The sequence below is a fragment of the Cervus elaphus genome, chromosome 29, assembly GCF_910594005.1.
Source record: "Cervus elaphus chromosome 29, mCerEla1.1, whole genome shotgun sequence".
Taxonomy (NCBI): Eukaryota; Metazoa; Chordata; class Mammalia; order Artiodactyla; family Cervidae; genus Cervus; species Cervus elaphus.
The window spans coordinates 48995972-49016415 of record NC_057843.1 but is presented as its reverse complement, the minus strand read 5'-3'; the positions used below and the strand labels follow the sequence as shown (position 1 = coordinate 49016415).

Sequence of the window (20444 nt, the reverse complement as noted above, 5' to 3'; positions counted from 1 at the left end):
TTTTATTCTTTTTCAAGATTATTTTAGTTCTTTGGGGCTCTTTGCAATTTTATATGAGTTTCAGAATCAGTTTCTCTATTTCTCTGAAAGAGGCTGTTGGAATATTGCCAGGGATTGTGTTGAATATGTAGTTTGTTTCTGGTGGTATTGATATCTTAATAATGAATAATGTTTCCCAGGTGGTGCTAGTGGTAAAGAACCCACCTGCCAATGTAGGAGACGTAATAGGTGTAGGCTTGATCCCTGGGTGGGAAGACCCCTGGAGAAGCGCATGGCAACCCACTCCTTTATTCTTGCCTGGAGAATCCTATGGACAGAGGAACCTGGTGGGTTATAGTCCATAGGGTTGCAAAGAGTTGGACACACCTGAAGTGATTTAGCACTAGCACTAATTCATGAATATAGCATGTCTTTCCATTTATTTAGGTATTCTTTAATATCTTTCAGCCTTGTTTTTTAAGTTTCAGTATACAAGTTTTCAGTGTAGCATCTTCTTGGTTAGATTTAATTCTAAGTTTTTCATTCTTTTTCATGTTATATAAATGGAACTGTTTTCTTCATTTCCTCTTCTGACTGTTCTTTGCCGATGGATAGAAACAGAACTGATTTTTTTTTAATGTGTTTATTTTTATGTGTTGCAACTTTGCTTAATTTGTTTACTGGCTCTAGTAGCTTTCTTGTTGATTCTTCGGGATTTCCTACATAAAAGATCATCTTGCTTGTGAATGAAGGTAGTTTTTGCCTGTTCCTTTCCCATTTAAATATCTCTGGAAGTACATCCTTATCTAGTTTCTGGTCTTAGAGGAAAAGCTTTCAGTCTTTCACTTTTGAGTGTAATTTTAACTCTAGGTTTTTTATGAATACCCTTTTTTGATATTGAGAAATTTTCCCTATCTTCTATTTCCTGAGAGTTTTTGTCATGAAAGGATGTTGCATTTGTCAAATGCCTTTTCTATGTCAAATGAAGTGATCATTTTTTTTCTTTTTCCTATTAATAATTTTCTTTTATTCTTTAAGGCTACCTTTGTTTACTCTAATAAGTGCTACAAGTTATTTTGTTAATTTTTTTTTTTTTTTTATTTTGTTAATTTTTATCAGTGGTCCTACATTAAATATTCTACAACTGTTAAAATCATAATCTAGTCTCATATTTCCTTATTTTTCATACTTTTTATAAATAAATGTTTTCAGTTTAGGGAACTTTTATAAAGATTCTAGTTGGTATACTCAATGTATGTACTATCTATAAAATAATAGATCATATATTTTACTAGCCTTTGTAAACATAAAGTCCAAGTATTTCTCAATATTCAAAATATCTTTGTTTATGAAAAGTAGATTGTGAGATAAGAGTCTTTACAGTTGGAATATACCAAAGTTTGGGTATTTTTGGAAGGCTGAATGCCAAATGCATATGTCAGCATAATTTCTAGCACTTTAAATATGATTTCATTCATACTTAGTGATCACTGAATCATGTATATTACCATAGTATCCTGTCAGCATAACAGTGTTAGCTATAGTAAAAGGGGATCTCACGGTTAAAGGCACTTCATGAACCAGCACAAGTATTATTTTACTGTTATTTACCTGTTAGTAGTAGTATTTTTATTACTGTTGACAGATAAAATGTAGACTGGTGAGAAAAGAATGAATTAACTTTAATGTTTCTAACAGGTTATTTTAATGTAAAAGAATAATTTAAAAATGTTTTAAATAGGTATTTTACAGGATTCAAAATTTTAAAGGTTTCAAAGGATATAAAGTCTCCTCCCCAGTTACCCATTTCCCTTCTCTGATAGTAATCAATATTATAAAAGTAGGCAGGGATGTATGAATTTTAAATCAAGTGCATCAAAATATCAAACTTTTTTTTGTCATTCTGGTACCCAATGGAAAATTTACATATTTCTTCCTCTGTCATTTGTTTTGCTTGTTTAATTTAGATTGGTTTCCTTAGAGCATATAAGATGAGTTTTTCAAAAATCCTTAAAAATAAGCTTAACAAAACATAGCAAAGTCTTTATCCGTATTAAAGCCATAACTTTGCCACAAAAGGTAAATTCTAAGTCCTGAAAAAGGGACATGATTGTAGCGCTTCAGAATTCAGGTAAATTCTGCTCAAGTTTGGGTCTCAGATAAAATTTTTAGGATTCTGTTTGTGCCACAGCAAACACCTGTGAATTTGCTATTGTTAAACTCAGGCTGAATATCAGGAATGTTTATGTCAGCTAGCCTTTTGATTGTGTTCTTTTCTTTTTGAAATTTCAATAAAGGCCTTTTCTAACAGATCTGTTTGCAAAACATAATATACTTAAATATGCATAAATTAAATATTCTTGTGGTCATTAAAATACTTTTTTCCTGTGTAAGCATATTTGTCTTATCAGTTTGTCCAATTTGTTCCTGTTGAGAATTTTTAAATGTCTAAGTTTACAAGTATAAGCAGCTTTGAAGCTGACAGACTGACATGTGTATTGGGGCCTGTTTGTAAATTAATGAAATGCTGTTTTAGTTGTGCTGAACGCCAGATACCTCAGTTATTATTATTTCAGAAATTTAGTGCTATGAGTTTATAGTTGCTAAGGAAAGAGAGATTCTTAGGTTCAAGTCCTATTGGAAATGGGAAATCATAACCATGTAGAACCATATTCTTTTATGAATCCTGAAAACTACTGGATTGTAGTTTTTAGATCTTAGTTTCATTAACTCAGTCTATTTTAGAAGAATTTGAAGTGTTATTTTGTTTGTGGGTGGTAAATCTATTGTGTCTTTGCCTCTCAGAATATGTCTAACCCTTCAAGAAGACTTTTAAAACCCTTTAAAGATGGCTTTTTCTACTTAGATTAAAATAAAGAATGTAAGTTATAAAAGAATTATTTTCAGCTGAAAGAAACCATTTTATAAGAGCAAATGAAGATTGCCAAATAATGCAAAGGTAGTTTAGAGGCTGAAAATAGTCTCTTTAATATTTTAAGAGATATTAAGATAAAATAAATAAGATAATTAATAATATCTCTTTAATCCAGAAAGCTCTCTTAGACCAGAGAGACAAATAAATATTTCAGATTTCTTTCTGATCAAGATCCCAAGTGCCTACATTCCAGGATTTCAAGTACTTAAAAATCTTGAAAAACTTTTTTCAAGTATTAAAAAAAAAAAAGTGGAAAAACAATTCAAGACGATAACCTAGTAGAAAAATAGTGTAAATAGTAAACAGAAAAATAAATATAACATGCTTAATCTCATAAGAAAATGCAAATATAAAAACCATACTAAGATGCCATTTTAATCTACTGCAAGAATTTGAAAATTATATAACTTACTGAAGGTATGAGGAAACATATGTTGCTGGTGGAAAAATAAATTAGTAAAATTTAATGGAGGGCAATTTGGTAACATTGAACAAAATTCAGTTTTGATCCTTGCAATTCAGTTTGAGGAAAGCTTTCTACAGATAAACTCCTGCATATGGAAATTATTTATGCCAAAGATATTAGCTTTAATGTTATATAACAAGATATTGGAAGCAATCTAAATGTCCTTAATTAGCATTATTATTTTGATACATTATTTTATAGTATTAAATGGACTACTTAGTCATAAAACAGATTAAGAAAGCTCTGTGTACTGATTGGGAAAGAAGTTCAAGGTATATTAAGTCAGGAATTGGTAAGCTTTTTCTTAAAGGGCCAGCTAGAAAATATTTTAGGCTTTGTAGGCATTGTGGTCTCTGGCTACTGACTATTTAGCTGTTGTCATGAGAATGTTGCCATAGACAATACATAAATGAATGGGCATGGCTGTGTTCCAATAAAGCCTTTTTACAAATACAGGTGACTGGCTAGTGGGTTATAATTGCTGACCCCTGTATTAAATGACAGAAGCAAAGTGATGAACTGGGCATATAAAGAAAGGTATGAATGAAGCACTGAAAGCGCTGAGGAGTGAGTTAAAGCTTTGCCTGGGATATTTGGGAAAAGAAAGACTTTATAGATAAGGTGATCATTTAAGTTTCTGCAGGTATGTTGGAGCTCTCAAGATTAAGGTGAGAAAGTGTTTTCTGGAATTGATGAGAAGTTGTCTTGGTGATGTACGAAGTTCTTTGTTGGAAGTAGATAACTAAGTTGGGACCATACTTTTGAAGGGACTAGACACAAATTCTGATTTCTAAACCATTTTCTAGTTTGAATAAAGTGTCTCAACATCCATCTCTATTAAACCTTGACATTTTGCCATATTTATTTTAGATCTCTTTGTTGTTGTTTATCAGTTGAAACTGCTCTGCAGACCATACAGAGCACATTCTTCTCTCTTTCTGGAGATAACAACTAGCATAAATTTGTTATTCTAATCTTAGCTTTCTACATTAGCTACATGTTTATATATACATATATGAATAACATATTGTATTCTGTATGTTTTAAAAGATCATTCAATGGTTTGTGATGTCATTTCACAATTGTTTTTTGCCCAAAATCATGTGTTTATGAGTTCTCTGTATGGATTAGCCGTGTTCAATAGAAATACATTGCAAGTCACCTGTGTTACTTTTAAATTTTCTAGTAGTCACATGAAAAGTGAAACAGGTGAGATTAATAATATACTTTAATAACCCAGTATATCTAAAACATGTTAACATATGTTACGGTATACAAGATTTTAATGAGATATTTTACATTCCTTTATACTGTCTTTGAATATTGGCATTTATTTTATACATGTAGCACATTTCAATAGAACTAATCATATTTTAAGTATGTAGCAGCCACATGTGGGTGGTGGCTTCCACCGTGTGAATTGTGATTGTAATAGAACCAAACCCTTGAAAGTTGTACCTAACACTTACCACCAGGGGTCAGCCAAGTGTCATCATGCTGACACACCAAGAAAAAGTATTTTGTGTGTTGGAATTTGCTTATTTGCAGGTACTGTGCAAAAATTATTCTGTGTACAATAAAGGAAACTTCTCCCAAGAACAGCATTTACTGACAGTAAAATAGCTGGAGAGCAAAGGCTGGTATAAACATGGCCAACCACGGTGCAGCCATGGCCTCTTCAAACCCACAAGGGCTCTCTGTACTCTTTATTCTTGCTTGTCTGGAAGAGCATTGGAAGTTTCCCACTATTATCAGAGGTGTTACATTTGTAGTAAATATATTGCTTATCCATCAATTCAGTTCAATAGCTCAGTTGTGTCCGACTCTGCGACCCCATGGACTGCAGCACACCAGGCTTCCCTGTCCGTCACCAACTCCCAGACCCTACTCAAATTCATGTGCATTGAGTCGGTGATGCCATCCAAACATCTCATCCTCTGTTGTCCCCTTCTCCTCCCACCTTCAATCTTTCCCTGCATCACTGGAGGAGGGAATGACAAACCACTTCAGTATTCTTGCCTTGAGAATCCCATGAACAGTATGAAAAGGCAAAAAAGATTGCTCATCCATAGTCCAGCCTAATAACTACATACACTTGTTTACATGCCAGTTTTTTGCTAAGAATCTCAAGCAGGCAACACTTGATTACTGAGGCACATATTAATTATATGGCTCCTGGTTTTCTAAGTTTAAAGTCAGCTCACCGAAAAGGTCTAAACTTAAATTTACATTTCTCTTATTTTCATAGAAAATGCCCTAGACTTCATAAAGACTCAGTTGAAAATGCCTTTTAGAAAGCCTTTGTTTTATATACATTGTGATTAGAGACTTTTTCTTGTATGCTGTTAATGTCCCTTATATGAAGACCCAATAGAAAAAAAAAATTCTAAGAGCAAAGGTTTGGCAAAAAATTCTCCCATTCATTGCTTGATTCTTGATCAGTTTTTCAGTTCTTAGTTTGTTTTATGTGTTTCCTTTAGTATGTCTACTGAAATCTTTTTTTTCTTAATACAAATAATTGGTAGATCTATAGTAATCTCTATTAACTCTTAAGGTAAGGCTTGCTATATTCTTTATTCTGTGGCTTTAGGACAGCCTTTCAATAGCAGTTCTATATAGAAACTTTCTGCCACAAGGTAGGAATAGAATTCTAAAGCTTGATTAGTTCAGGAGTACTTAATAATAGCTGTCAAAAAGCTAACTTTTTTTTTTTTTTAAAGCTAACTTTAAGTGAATAAAATATTAGTACTGTTATTAATACAACTTTCCTTTAAATTAAGGTTGGCATGATTTCTAATTTCTGCATGGTAGTCTTTTACTTTCTTAGAAATTGATTATTATTGATTATTTGGATAAAGATTTAAATATTCTATGAATTTACTTCCAGATCCTTTATATTTTCTGTTGTATTACCTTGATTTTTTTAAAAAAATTGCTGAACAGAGCCACTTGGGGAAAATGCATGTTTTTGATTGGACAAATAGAAACTGAGAAAAGATAAGAGGTAGTTCTAGAGAGTAAATGTTTTGCTGGGTCTAGAAGGGCGTAGAAGATGATGATGAGTCCTTTATACAAGGGCCAGCATGGTGTCCTACAGATAGGAGGTTTTTAAAATCTAGTGTTAAAAATATGTGTGTAAAAAATATGTGTTAAAAATATGTTAGATAACCCATATAGGTAGGCGTGAACCAAATGAGATGTTCCCATTTTCTTTATTAAAAATCAAAGTGTTCATACACATGGACATATTGTATATAATCTGGAATGAAAAGGCAACATTTTATTTTATCTTAGTGAAAACTTTTATAAGGCACCTTGGTTTTAGTTTGCCCATGTCAAGTATTAAAGAATATCTTACTAATCACAATAAGCCTATTTGTCAGAAATCATTTTTTAACAAATTTCAATGTATGCCTTATTGTATATATAAAATTCAGCTGTGAAACAGGCTAAATAGACTTCTTTGAGGTTTTTATACAAATATATGTTCCATATATATCTAAGATTGAAAGACCCTAGACAAATCCTCTTGTTACTATATTTGTAGACTGAATTTTGAAAAGCCCCATAGTTCTGTTCGTTTGTTTTCTTTTTCTTTCTTTTTTTTTTTCGTTCGTTTGTTTTCAAAGTGGGGAATGCTAAAGGTTATCATATGAGCTGCTAGTAAAAAGTCCTGTTGCTGTTTTGGAGCACATCAAACTTAAAGACCATACAGTTTAAAGATAAAGAAGTGTTCATGGGAGTAGATTTGGAAACTGGATTTGTTTTATGAGCTAAATTTGGGGAATACAGACAGTAGTGAAATTCCCTTTTCATTGACGTGATAACAGCTGATTATATACTTTTTTCTTTGGTTTTCCACAAGAATACCATTTTAGTTTCCTTAAGATTATATTGAGCCAGAAGTCCTGAAAGGTCTTTGCTTTGCTAAGGCTTTTTGGTGATCTGAAAGTAGAATGGCAGATGTAATAGCAAAGGAAATTTGTGATGGTAAGGTCATGGTAGTAAGTGGAGAACAGTTTGGTTGCAAACCTATGGCATGGTGTGATGTCTTTGCCATTATGTATGTTCAATTAGTGAAGAAGGAAATGGCAACCCACTCTAGTATTCTTGCCTGGGAAATCTCATGGACAGAGGAGCCTGGCGGGCTGCAGATCATGGGGTTGCAGAGAGTTGGACACAACTGAGCAACTTAACCACAACAACAGCAGTGCTCAATTAGAAAGCAGTTCCCTATCTTCCTTATAAGAATATCCCAGCTCCAAATTCTTCTGCCAACTGAAATATATCAGATTTTAAAGAGAGACCTGACACATTAAAATCTGCTTGTACTTGATTTGGCTATATAAACCATTGTATTAGAAACAGAATTTAGAAATAAAGTTTTGTTTTTACTGTTTCATTTGCTGAAATAATTGTGTTCAGTTTCTTTGTTATGTACAGAGATTCCTTTGGAATGACTTGTCTTTCCAAGACAGGTGATAGCTAGGCGTATCTTCATTATTTTTCTTCTGAAAAATAATACTTTGGGGATAAAACCCTAGTCTGCTAACATTTGATAATTCCTTATATGCTTATTTCTCATTGATATTTAGAAGTATTTCTCAAATTTAAGAAGTTAGAGCATTGAGTGAGCTTATTCTTATTAAATATCTTAAGTTTTTAATTGTTAATATGGATTTTGTCTTTTTTTTTCCTGCCCTTTCCTTTGAGGAGTTTGGACATAATTGCCTTATTTCATTTCAGGGATCCTTCTAAAGTAAATATTCTGGTACCTGGTGCTGGACTAGGAAGACTGGCCTGGGAAATAGCTATGCTAGGTTATGCTTGTCAAGGAAATGAATGGAGTTTTTTTATGCTTTTTTCTTCCAACTTTGTACTCAACAGGTATTTAATTTACTTTTTGCTAGAAACAGTAATTTCTCAGAATCGGATTGACTTACCCTATTTTTGAAAAATTCTGAATTTGAAGAGAAGTGCATAGTGTCTAATTATGGTATATATCATAAGTGTTTCTTGTATCGAAATTAAATTGCTTATACAGTTACTACTTTCATTGGTTGCCTAGTTAACAGAATGTTGAACAGGATGGGTAAGGGATGTTTTAAAAAGTGATTGGGTATTCATGAAACTGAAATGATTTCTCTGCAGAATTTAGGGCTGAGTATTGTCCAGGAAGGAGTGTTTTCTTATTGTTCCTTAAGCTTATTCAGCCCTTTGTTTCTTTAGTGGGATAAGATTTTAATGTGGTGATCACATTTTTTTTACTTAATCAAATTCTCATAAAATGACTCCACATAACTGAGTTGGAAAGATTTCTCAGAACTTCTGTGGCCTCATTTATAAAGTAGTGGAAAATAGTCTTTAAATCCAGAAGAGGTATGTTAGAGAAAAAATAAATAGCTGCCTTGTTTAAACAATATGTTGTCTTGGTAGCAGTGTGAGTTAGAAGTTAGTGAAAAGGTAAAAAGGAGAGTGTTACAAAAAAATTAAAATAATTAGGTAACAAAACATACCATTTTTTGAAAAAAAAAATAGACTGTTTTTCACTTGGGCTCAAGTTTTAACAGTATGTGTTTAAAAATTTGAATGAACAGCACATCTGCATATCTGAATTTACCTTAACTTTGTTTCTGTCTTTTAATCCATGATTGGTTACTCATCTACATGCATATGTGGAGTTTCAGATAATTGGGTAGAGTATAGTGGTAACCCTTTTTTTAGTTATATAAGTAAATCTTCAATCAGATTATAAATTTTGGTATTTAAAGTAGATTTTCTTGGTAAAATATTTAGTTAACACTGAATTTTATGCTCATATTTTACAGATGTTCTGAAATTAATAAATATAAGCTTTATCCCTGGATTCATCAGTTTAGCAATAACCGGAGGTCAGCTGATCAGATTCGACCCATCTTTTTCCCTGATGTTGACCCCCACAGTCTTCCTCCTGGTTCTAACTTTTCTATGACAGCAGGAGATTTTCAGGAGATATACTCAGAGTGCAGTAAGTCCAAAGCAAGCATTTTAAAAATCACATCCTTTATTCTAAATTTAATGAGCTAATTTTGTACTGAGCCAAAGTTGTTATTCATTTTGATGGTAGAATTTAAGGTATAGTTCAGTGACAGTTTATCAATAGAATATTTTCAGAGTTATCTGTAAGACAGTCATGGGAACTATAAAGAAATATGGGATCTGCAGTTGAGAAATTTAGACTCTGTTGGGTCTATTAATATAAGACAACATGGACAGTGACTTGAAGAATAGGGAGGAATGGCATTCAGAGGTACAAAGATATGAATGAGTAGGTAATTAGGGATGATGGAATGGCCTGGCTACAAGGAAAAAGGACTTTGTGGGATTTAATGGGCGATGAGGCTAGAGAAGTAGGTTGGTTCCAGAGTGTGGAGGCCCTTTACAATCAGACTGTGAAGTTTGGACTTGAGCCTGGCAAAAGGTAGAAGAAATTTGAGCTAGTCATTAGAGAAAGGGAGATGTTAATGGGGAAAGAGGAGAGAGACTTGTCAATAAAAAGAAAAAAAGAAGGCTGAGGGGTGAGCAAGTTTGTTTGTTTAACAGGTATTTGTTGAGCACCTGCTAAGTAGGAGGTACATGCCAGGTCCTGCAGAGACAGCAATGAGGAAAACAAAGGTCCTGTTCACAGGGAACCCGTATTCTAGTTTGGAGAGAGGCAATAACAAATTAATATTGTGAGGAAGAAAAATAAGGCAGGTAAAGGGGATAATGATTGGCTGGGGAGGGTCTGCTGTTTTATATGGAATTACCAAGAAGGTCTTTCTTAGGGGGGACTTAAAAATTGAGCAGAGAACCTTGTAAGACTGAAGAGGCAAGTCATTCAGATATATGGGGGAAAGGGTTGCAGACAGAGGAAACGCAAAGGAAGGAGGATTCCGGGGTGTGACGGATACTTGCTCTGCTCAAGAAGAGCTAGAGGATCAGTTTGGCTGTGATGTGAGCAGTGGGCGGGTGATGGGAGGTGAGGTTAGAGAGGGTTTGGTGAGACAAACTTGTAGGCCATAGCTAAGACTTCAAATTGTCCTCAAAGCGGAACGGGAGGCCTTGGAGAGAGGAGAGCAGGAGAGTAACGAGGTAGTGAAGTGACTGTTTTTCCCTGAATGCCGGCACTGGGAGGTCCTGCGCTGAAGGTACAAGGAGAGACGTGGTGTTAGCATAAGTCAGGGAGCAGGGTCTCAAAATAGAAGTGAGATAATGAAAAACATTGCTTTGGCAAGTAAAAATGACTTTCTTCTGGAGCACGGTTTGAAAGAGGAGCTGGGGAAGGTGACCCCCGGTTGGATGAAGGGCCTTATCTGTACAGACCGCCACTTTCAGCGCAGTCTCTTCTGTCTCTGTGCCAAGCCACGGCCTCCAGCTCCAGAAGGCAGACGGTTCTCTGTTGGCTTTTCACCCTCTGCTGCTGACTGTCCCATCCCCCCTTTTAACTGGCATTTCCCCCAAGTACTGGTGGACGCTTGTGTATTTTGATACCATTCATTTCTCACGTGGCAACAGATGCATTCAGTCTTTTTTGAAACCTTCCAGAATTGGTAGTTAACACTGGTTTAAATCACAACTTAAAATGACTGTTACTTTCATTGCAACTGGTTTTATTTTTAAATTTAAAAAAATCTTTAATTCTTAAAATTTTTATTAGAGTCATCATAACTGATTTAAATAAAGCTAGAAATTGAAAAGATTATAAATAAAACTCATAAATATTATTTGGTGAAGATATAGTGATATAGGTTATCAAAAATGATTTCCAAATTGGTTACGTTATCAAATTAGCAATAAAAGCTTTTATGAATGACGGCGTATTTTGTAAATGATTATTTGGTTGCCTAGATTATAGTATTTGATTGGAAGGGTTTAGCTTCTATACCTCTGCAGTTAAATATTCATATCTGTAAAGAGGTAACTGGTTCATTTATAGAATTCATGAAAAGAAAGGCAAAATAGCATAACATGTAGTAATTTGATTTTCCTTAAATAGATACCTGGGACTGTATTGCTACCTGTTTCTTCATAGACACAGCTCACAATGTAATTGATTATATTGATACAATATGGAAAATACTCAAGCCAGGTGGAATTTGGATAAATCTAGGTAAGTTCCTCAGTATTTATTAGAACTTCTACATTAATCTGAGTACTTATAGCTGTCCTGCATTTGGTAACTTCACACATAGTACTAAATATTCACGAAAGTTGTCATTATGTTTTACGTTCGGTTTTTTTCATAATATATTTTTAATTGGAGGATAATTTGCTATATAATTACCGTGTTGGTTTCTGCCATACCTCAACATGAATCAGCCGTATGTCACATATGCCCCCTTCCTCCTGAACCTGTCTTCCATCTCCCAGCCCATTCCACCCCTCTCTGTTGTCACAGAGCACCAGGTTTGAGTTTCCTTCATCGTACAGCAAATTGTCACTGGCTATCCACCGTACATGTGGCAATGTATATTTTTCCATGCTACTCTTAATTCGTCCCACCCTCTCCCTCTTCCACTGAGTCCACAGGTCTGCTCATTATGTCTGTGTCTCCACTGCAGCCCTGCAAATAGGTTCATCAGTACTGTCTTTCCAGACTCCATGTACATGCGTTAATATACAGTATTTGTTTTCCTCTTTCTGACATACTTCACTCTGTATAACAGGCTCTAGGTTCATTTACTTCATCAGAATTTACTCTGCATTTTTTTTATGGCTGAGTAATATTCCATTATATATGTACCACAACTTCTTTATCCATTCATCTGTCAGTGGACATCTAGGTTGCCTCCATGTCCTAGCTCTTATAAACAGTGCTGCAGTGAGCATTGGGGTACATGTGTCTTTTCCAATGATGGTTTTGGAACCATGGTGAGATTGTTGCATTGTATGATATTTTTATTCCTCGCTTTTTTAAGGAATCTCCCTACGGTTCTCTATAATAGCCGTATCAATTTATATCCCACCAAAGTGCAGGCATTTCTCCAAAGAAGACACAGAGATGGCTAATAAACACGTTAAAAGATGCTCAACATCACTCATTATTAGAAATGCAAATCAAAACTACAATGAAGTATCACTTCACACTGGTCAGAATGGCCATCACCAAAATATCTACAAACAATAAATGCTGGAAAGGGTGTGGAGAAAAGGGAACTCTCTTGCAATGTTGTACGTGTTTTAAAACCTTCATAGTTTACTTTACACTGCATTCTAGTTAGTGGTGCAGTTCCTCCAATCATAGCTAGTCCCTCCAAAAGCAGTGGAACCCCCAAAAGTTGTGTATCCATACTAGGTCAGTCTCATAGCAGCCATAATTTCAAAGAGGTGGTGGTGGTTTAGTTACTAAGTCGTGTCCAACTCTTGCGAGCCCATGGACTGTAGCCCACCAGGCTCCTCTGTCCATGGGATTCTCCAGGCAAAAATACTAGAGTGGGTTGCCATTTCCTTCTCCAGGGGATCTTCCTGACTCAGCAATTGAACCTAGGTCTCCTGCATTGCAAGCAGATTCTTTACTGACTGAGCTACAGGGAAGCCCAAAGAGGTACTAATTATTAATTCAATGATAATCATCCCCTCATCTTCCCAATTCTCCACTCCATGGAGAAACAGCACTTCTGTTCAGGAGAGTGGTCTTTTAAAATTTCTGTAATGAAACATTGAAGGGGAAGCACTTAATCTCTCCCATGAAATCCTCCTCCCTGGTGTATATATGTATGGGGAAAGAGGAGGTATGATAACTTATGTATCTCCTTTAAATTTAAGAAAGAGTAGAAATATAACTTCATTTATGCAAAAACCTTTTTACTGCATCTTATTGCTAGTTGCTAGAAATCAAATGATGAGTATCACATGGTCCTTTCCATCCAAAGCCTAAGGGAAATTGCCCATTTTATCCTGTTCCTTTAAAATAAAGGGGAAATAATGATAATTAAGGTAAATGTACTTTTCTTTTTTTAGTAAGATAGATAATCCTTATTAAGAAAGAGTATATACATAAAAGTCGAGTAAATACATAAAAGTCAAGTAAATATTGAGTTCTTGGTCTTGAGTATTTGTGTAGTTCTGTTGGTAGGTTCTGTCACTTGCTCTCTTTAATGATTTAGCTTACCAGAGATGTAGTCAGTAGGTCTAAGCCTCCAGGTCATAGTAGGTCTTTTCCAAACTTCTTTTTAGAAGTCCATAGGACAGATGAGAGCAGCGTAATATATAGCCATGATATGAAGCAAGTATCTCAAACTTATGAGTCTTCCTTAAAAGAGAAGTACTCCTTTTCTGAAGGAATGACTAAAAGATAGCATTGCCAACTGGGTATTTGCTTCCTTGTGGTTAGGCATAATGTTGGCCACTTACAAAATATCTGTGTAGTCTCAGAACAACCATATGTTGAAATGGGGTTTACTATATAGTTGAAGAAACTGAATCTTGGGTTAAGTAACTAGCAGAAAAGTTGTGGAGCTTATATATGGCAGATGGGCTGACAGCCCAGATCCAACCCCTTGACTGCCTAATCAGCTACCTCTGCAGGCTTGCACTGGGTCAGTCTGTAACTTACCTTTATTCTGACTGTGTGTTTCTGTGTCTAAAATTTTTCATACCAGTTATTGAGTTATGTAAGGTTCTGTGTATTTCCAGACCATTTGACTTAACTTTCATAGAAACAATTTTTCTTTTTGAATGTTTATTGGTTTATTAATATGTTACTAAGTTCTATAACAACAACAGTTACAACCGCCTGGAGCAAATACATGTGGCCCTTGGTAAGTAAACTGTTCGATAAGACTAGATGTGCTGAGGTGTGGCCTGTGGTCTGTCATTGGCATCACAGTTAATGCAGCATGTTTGTTAACATGAGATCAGTTAAGAAGAGGGCTTCCACTCTTCTTACCAGGGAGTTTCTCTTATGCTCCAAGCCAGGGTGTCCAACTTGGATGCACCACAGATGCTTCCTGATGCATGTGCCTGGAGGAAATGATGCCCATGCTTCCCCTTTGCCTTTTGTGTTCCATCATCTACTCAGATTTCCCCAACCAGAAAACTGGTATAGGCGTTTAACCTTTCTTCTCCATGTGCATCTAGTCAGTCTATAAGTTTTACCTCCTAAAACTCATTAATAGCTCTTATATCTCTTTATAATCCAGGGTTTCTCAACCACTGTACTTGTAAAGTTATCTTCAACGCTTTACCCTCCTTTCAGTTCTCCATTTACCACCAGAGTGGTCTTCCCAATGTGCAAATCTATTCTTATCAGATCTCTCCTGCATGACAGTCTAGCTTTGTTGGTAACCTAAACCCTTCTGGGCGTGTACAGGGCCCTTTGTGATCTCTCTTCTGTCTTGTCTCCCAGCTTCATGTTTTTGTTTTGTTTTTGCTGCCCTTCCTTGTCCTTACCTCAGGCACTAGTCTTCTGACCTAGAAAGCCCTTTCTGTTTCCTCTCGATTTTCATTTGGCTCTTCCCTATGTGCTCTTTAACACTGCTCAGAAGATCCTTTCAGATTGGGTTAAATATTATGTTATTTCTCTTTTATATTCTCACAAGTCTGTCAGCATTTAATGCATTGTGGTGTAGTCACTCATCATTTTGTTTCCCCTACTAGTTTCTAAGTTTTACAAGGGCAGGAATCTAGTGCTTCTTCCTCACTTGGAGTTAACTGTTATGTGTATAAATGGATGTATTGTTTTAGAATTTGAAATAAGGATCAGAGTAAGATGCCACAGAAGATTGGCTGCTAAGAGACATGATGATAAAATGGCATTTACATTGGTAAATTCATAACATTCCTGTGTTTTGAGCTTCAGTCATGTGGACTTGGAAAATTAGTTTCATCTGTAAACTGAGAATGTGTCCCCAGCCCCTTGGGGCTCTAACTTATGCAGATGACACCACCCTTATGGCAGAAAGTGAAGAGGAACTAAAGAGCCTCTTGATGAAAGTGAAAGAGGAGAGTGAAAAAGTTGGCTTAAAGCTCAACATTCAGAAAACTAAGATCAGGGCATCCAGTCCCGTCACTTCACGGCAAATAGATGGGGAAATAGTGGAAACAGTGACAGACTTTATTTTGGGGGGCTTCAAAATCATTGCAGATGGCGACTGTAGCCATGAAATTAAAAGACGCTTACTCCTTGGAAGAAAAGTTATGACAGACCTAGACAACATATTATAAAGCAAAGACATTACTTGGCCAACAAAGGTCCATCTAGTCAAGGCTGTGGTCTTTCCAGTAGTCATGTATGGACGTGAGAGTTGGACTGTGAAGAAAGCTGAGCGCCAAAGAATTGATGCTTTTGAACTGTGGTGTTGGAGAAGACTCTTGAGAGTCCCTTGGACTGCAAGGAGATCCAACCAGTCCATCCTAAAGGAAATCAGTCCGGAATATTCATGGGAAGGGCTGATGCTAAAGCTGAAACTCGAATACTTTGGCCACCTGATGTGAAGAACTGACTCATTTGAAAGACCCTGATGCTGGGAAAGATTGAAGGTAGGAGAAGGGGACGGACAGAGGATGAGATGGTTGGATGGCATCACTGACTCAATGGACATGAGTTTGTATAAACTCTGGGAGTTGGTGATGGACAGGGAGGCCTGGTATGCTGCGGTTCATGGGGTCGCAAAGAGTTGGATGCAACTGAACTGATGCTTATATAGACCAGAATATCAGTATATTCATATGTAATGAGAAATGTGCCCACTAGCCATTCTGGAATACTAAAAAGTTATGTTGGAAGTTAAATTATAATGAAAAATTTGCCATAGTGTATGAAATTAGAGTTGGGAATATTATTAACTTATAAAATGCTCTGAGGGGTATTTAAGGTACTCACTTGAATGTTTTGCAGGTTTGGGAAAACTAGTGAGCTTTTCAAGGGAACTGTTATGTATGCATATATCCTTTGGGAAAGGCTCTGATTTGGCAAAATGCAGAAAAATGCCTATGCATCCTGTTTTTCATGGTGACTAGTACCCCTTAAATGCATCTATATGTAATTTAGTTTTAAAAGTGGGGGTGAAGGAGTGTGTGTGTGTGTGTGTCTGTGTCTGTGTGTACACTCATGCCCTGATACATAGTTGGAAAGTGGAAGGCAGGCAGTTACCAAAGTGAATCTACCTTCATCTGGAAGAATTAACAAGTTAAAAGTACCAAAGGGGATCTTTGTAATGTGTAATGAGAAATGGAGCCTATCAGAATTTAGAGCACTGTAAAGCTACAGAATTTTTAAAAACATGAGAGATTGCCTATAAAAGGTAGATGATTGGACACATTGGACACATACATTAGTTCCTCATTGAGATCATGTTAACAGTTTATAAAAAGTTATAAACATGGATAAAGAATGGCAGGATGTCATCAGGGGACAAAAGAATGTAACAATATTTTAGAAGATGGAGTAGGTGGATAAGTTTTGCAAAGAAACCAATGTGAATACAGCCAGTTGGCCTGGAATAACCATGGAAAATGAGGCACCAAATGAAACAAACATAAATTGAAAGTCTATATGTAGGGAATAGCTGACCTCTTATGTAACCAAGACACCCACCTTATGCCCATTTCCAGACCATGCTTAGCCAGGAGACCAGAAATTTAATTCACTGGAAAAACTGAATGGAAAAGGAGCAGAATTTATGAAAGCATGGCCTAATAAAGAGTGAGGATGAAATGCAGGACAGAAAAGAAGAGGATTAATTAAAAGTCTGCATTGGAAAATGATTGGACAGTGACCGCCAGTCATCCTACTTCTACCTGCAACATCTCCCTACCCTGCCTATAAAGCTTTTTGCTGGGATTTGGGTACCGGCTATCTGTTTTGCACGGATGCAAGCCATGTTTATTTAAGTGGGCATATTAATATAGTTACAGAGCTTTTAGTAATTGTATGGTGGATCTTTTTTTCTTTTTTTCCAGTTTTATTTATTTATTTTCTTTATTGTATTGGTTTTGCCACACATTGACATGAATCCAACATTGAGTGTACATGTGTTCCCCATCCTGAATCCCTCACCCACGTTCCTCCCCATCCCATCCCTTTGGGTCATCCCAGTGCACCAGCCCTGAGCACCCTATATCATGCATCGAACCTGGACTGGCAATTTGTTTCACATATCATAATTTACATGTTTCAATACTTAAATCCTTTCTGTATCTTTATGTTTTAGATGTATCTCTTATATACAGCATATAGTTAAATTTTGCTTCCCTGGTGGCTCAGCTGGTAAAGAATCCACCTGCAATGAGGGAGACCTCAGTTCAATCCCTGGGTTGGGGAAGATCCCCTGGAGAAGGGAATGGCTACCCACTCCAGTATTCTGACCTGGAAAACTCCATGGACTGTATAGTCCACGGGGTTGCAAAGAGTTTTACACATCTGAGCAACTTCCACTTCACTTCATCTAGTCTAATAATCACTGTCTCTTAACTGGAACTTTTAGAACCTTAAGGATATAAATGATTTAAATAAATGTATCCCAGATTCAACAAAATGGGATCTCCTTCAAGCTGGCTCCTATGTCCTTTTGACATATCCCTGCCATTGTCTGAGCATCTCCTTTCTGGCACAACTAGGTATTCTGGGCTCATCTTCCACTTTTTCTCCTGAGATCAGCCAGTTTTTCCAAGGATTTCTGGTTCCATTTAATGGGGAATGGTATGTAGAGATGAAATTCTGGGTTCTCCCACCGTCATGGTGTTGCTTCTAGGCCTTTTTATAAGTATATGTATGTATCCTTCTATGTCCATAAACGAGGTCATGTTTACAGACTGTGAGTTTATGCTGATACTTCTAGTTCTATAGCAACTCTAGGTATGGAGTGCAAAGTTGGCATATAGCTTTCAGCACATTTAAGATGTCATTCCAGCAGTTTCTGTTTTTGCTGTTTAGAATTCAGCTATTTTAATTGTTGCTTCTTTGAGTAATCAGGTTTGTTTTTTAAGATTTTCACTTTGTAGTTTTTTTCAGGCTCAATATTATATGCAGGTATGAATTATTCTTTTTAAAAACTATACAGTTTGTTGGGCTACCTGAGTCTGTAAATTTTTTCATCAGTTCTGAAAAATCTTAGCTTAAAACAGGTCGCCACTTGCCAATATGAGACAAGCATAACATCAACATAAATAATAACAGTTATTATTTCTTTGTATACCTCCTCTCCCACATTCTTTTTCTCTTCTTCTGGAAATGCACACTCACTCACAAAGCTTTCACTTTGCTTTACTTGCTATTTTTTTTTCTTGTGTTGGTCTCTCTGTCCTGCGTTCTAGGTAATTTTTTCTGACCTATCTTCTTCCCATTCACAATTTTTTTCTTTCACTGTGTCTAATATCTATTTTATTTCCATTTGGTGGGGACTTTGTGTGTGTGTGGGGGGAGGTTACTTTTGTTATTTTGTTTGTTTGGTTTTAGTCGGCTTTGTCATTTAAGAATGTGCTGTTCTCTGCATGTATTTTCTTGATGGTCTTTTACTTCTCTGAAAACACGGAGTGTATTCAGTGCGATAATTGTGACATCTCAGCTGTTTGCAGGTCAGCCTCTGCTTTCTCTTGTTCCTGCTGGTTCTTGGCTATAGTTGTTTGTTTCCCTGGGCTATAAGATGCAAAACTGTACATGTAATATCTCATTCTAATGCATCAAGGAAAGGAGATACTGCAAGGAGATACATTAAGTTTTCAAGTGGTTGTCTGTGTTTATTAGGACTGGACATGGGTTTGATTTTATTTTATGTTATTCAAGTTATGTTAGCTTTCTGTTATTGAGCGTACATTATACTTACAGTCAAGGAAAAAACGTTTCTTTGCTTCTGGTATTTCCATTAAAAAATGTGAAGACAAAATGGATTAAAGACCTAAATGTAAGACCAGAAACTATAAAACTCTTAGAGAAAAACAGAGACAGAACACTCGATGACATTAATCAAAGCAAAATCCTCTATGATCCACCTCCTAGGGTAATGGAAATAAAAACAAAAGTAAACAAGTGGGACCTGATTAAACTTGAAAGCTTTTGCACAGGAAAGGAAACTATAAGCAAGGTGAAAAGACAACCCTAGGAATGGGAGAAAATAATGGCAAATGAAATAACTGACAAAGGATTAATTTCTAAAATATACAAGCAGCTCATATAACTCAATACCAGGAAAACAAACAACCCAGTGAAAAAGTGGGGAAAAGACCTAAACAACATTTCTCCAAAGAAGACATACAGATGGCTAACAAACACATGAAAAGATGCTCAACATCACTCATTATTAGAGAAATGCAAATCAAAACTACAATGAGATATCACCTCACACCAGTCAGAATGGGCATCATCACAAATTCCACAAATAATAAATTCTGGAGAGGGTGTGGAGAAAAGGGAACGCTCTTGCACTGTTGGTGGGGATGTAAACAGATACAGCAACTATGGAAGACAGTATGGGGATTCCTTAAAAAACTAGGAATAAAACCACCATATGACCCAGCAATCCCACTCCTAGGAGTATATTCTGAGGAAACCAGGGTTGAAAAAGACACATGTATCCCACTGTTCATTGAAGCACTATTTACAATAGCTAGAACATGGAAGCAATCTAGATGCCCATTGACAGATGAATGGATAAAGAAGTTGTGGTACATATACACAATGGAATATTACTCAGCCATAAAAAAAGAACAATTTGAGTCAGTTCTGATGAGGTGGATGAACCTAGAACCTATCATACAGAGTGAAGTGAGTCAGAAAGAGAAAGATACATATCGTATTCTAACACACATATACAGAATCTAGAAAAATGGTTCTGAAGAATTTATTTACAGGGCAGCAATGGAGAAAAGACATAGAGAATAGACTTATGGACATCGGGAGAGGGTGAGATGTATGGAAAGAGAAACATGGAAACTTAGTTCAGTTCAGTCGCTCGTTTGTATCCAACTCTTTGCGACTCCATGAATTGCAGCACGCCAGGCCTCCCTGTCCATCACCAACTCCCAGAGTTGACTCAAACTCATGTCCATCAAGTCAGTGATGCCATCCAGCCATCTCATCCTCTGTCATCCGCTTTCTCCTCCTGG

General features: G+C 36.1%; 1 protein-coding gene across 2 annotated transcripts in view; it reads left to right on the top strand.

Annotated features, from left to right (window-relative positions):
• Positions 1-20444, top strand: part of CARNMT1 (carnosine N-methyltransferase 1) — a 41481-nt gene that overhangs the window by 12506 nt on the left and 8531 nt on the right. For both annotated transcript variants that reach the window (XM_043890834.1, XM_043890835.1), the window contains 3 exons: positions 8127-8267; positions 9209-9387; positions 11398-11511. In XM_043890834.1, coding sequence (XP_043746769.1) covers positions 8127-8267; positions 9209-9387; positions 11398-11511 — 434 coding nt within the window. The remainder of the gene's footprint in view (positions 1-8126; positions 8268-9208; positions 9388-11397; positions 11512-20444) is intronic.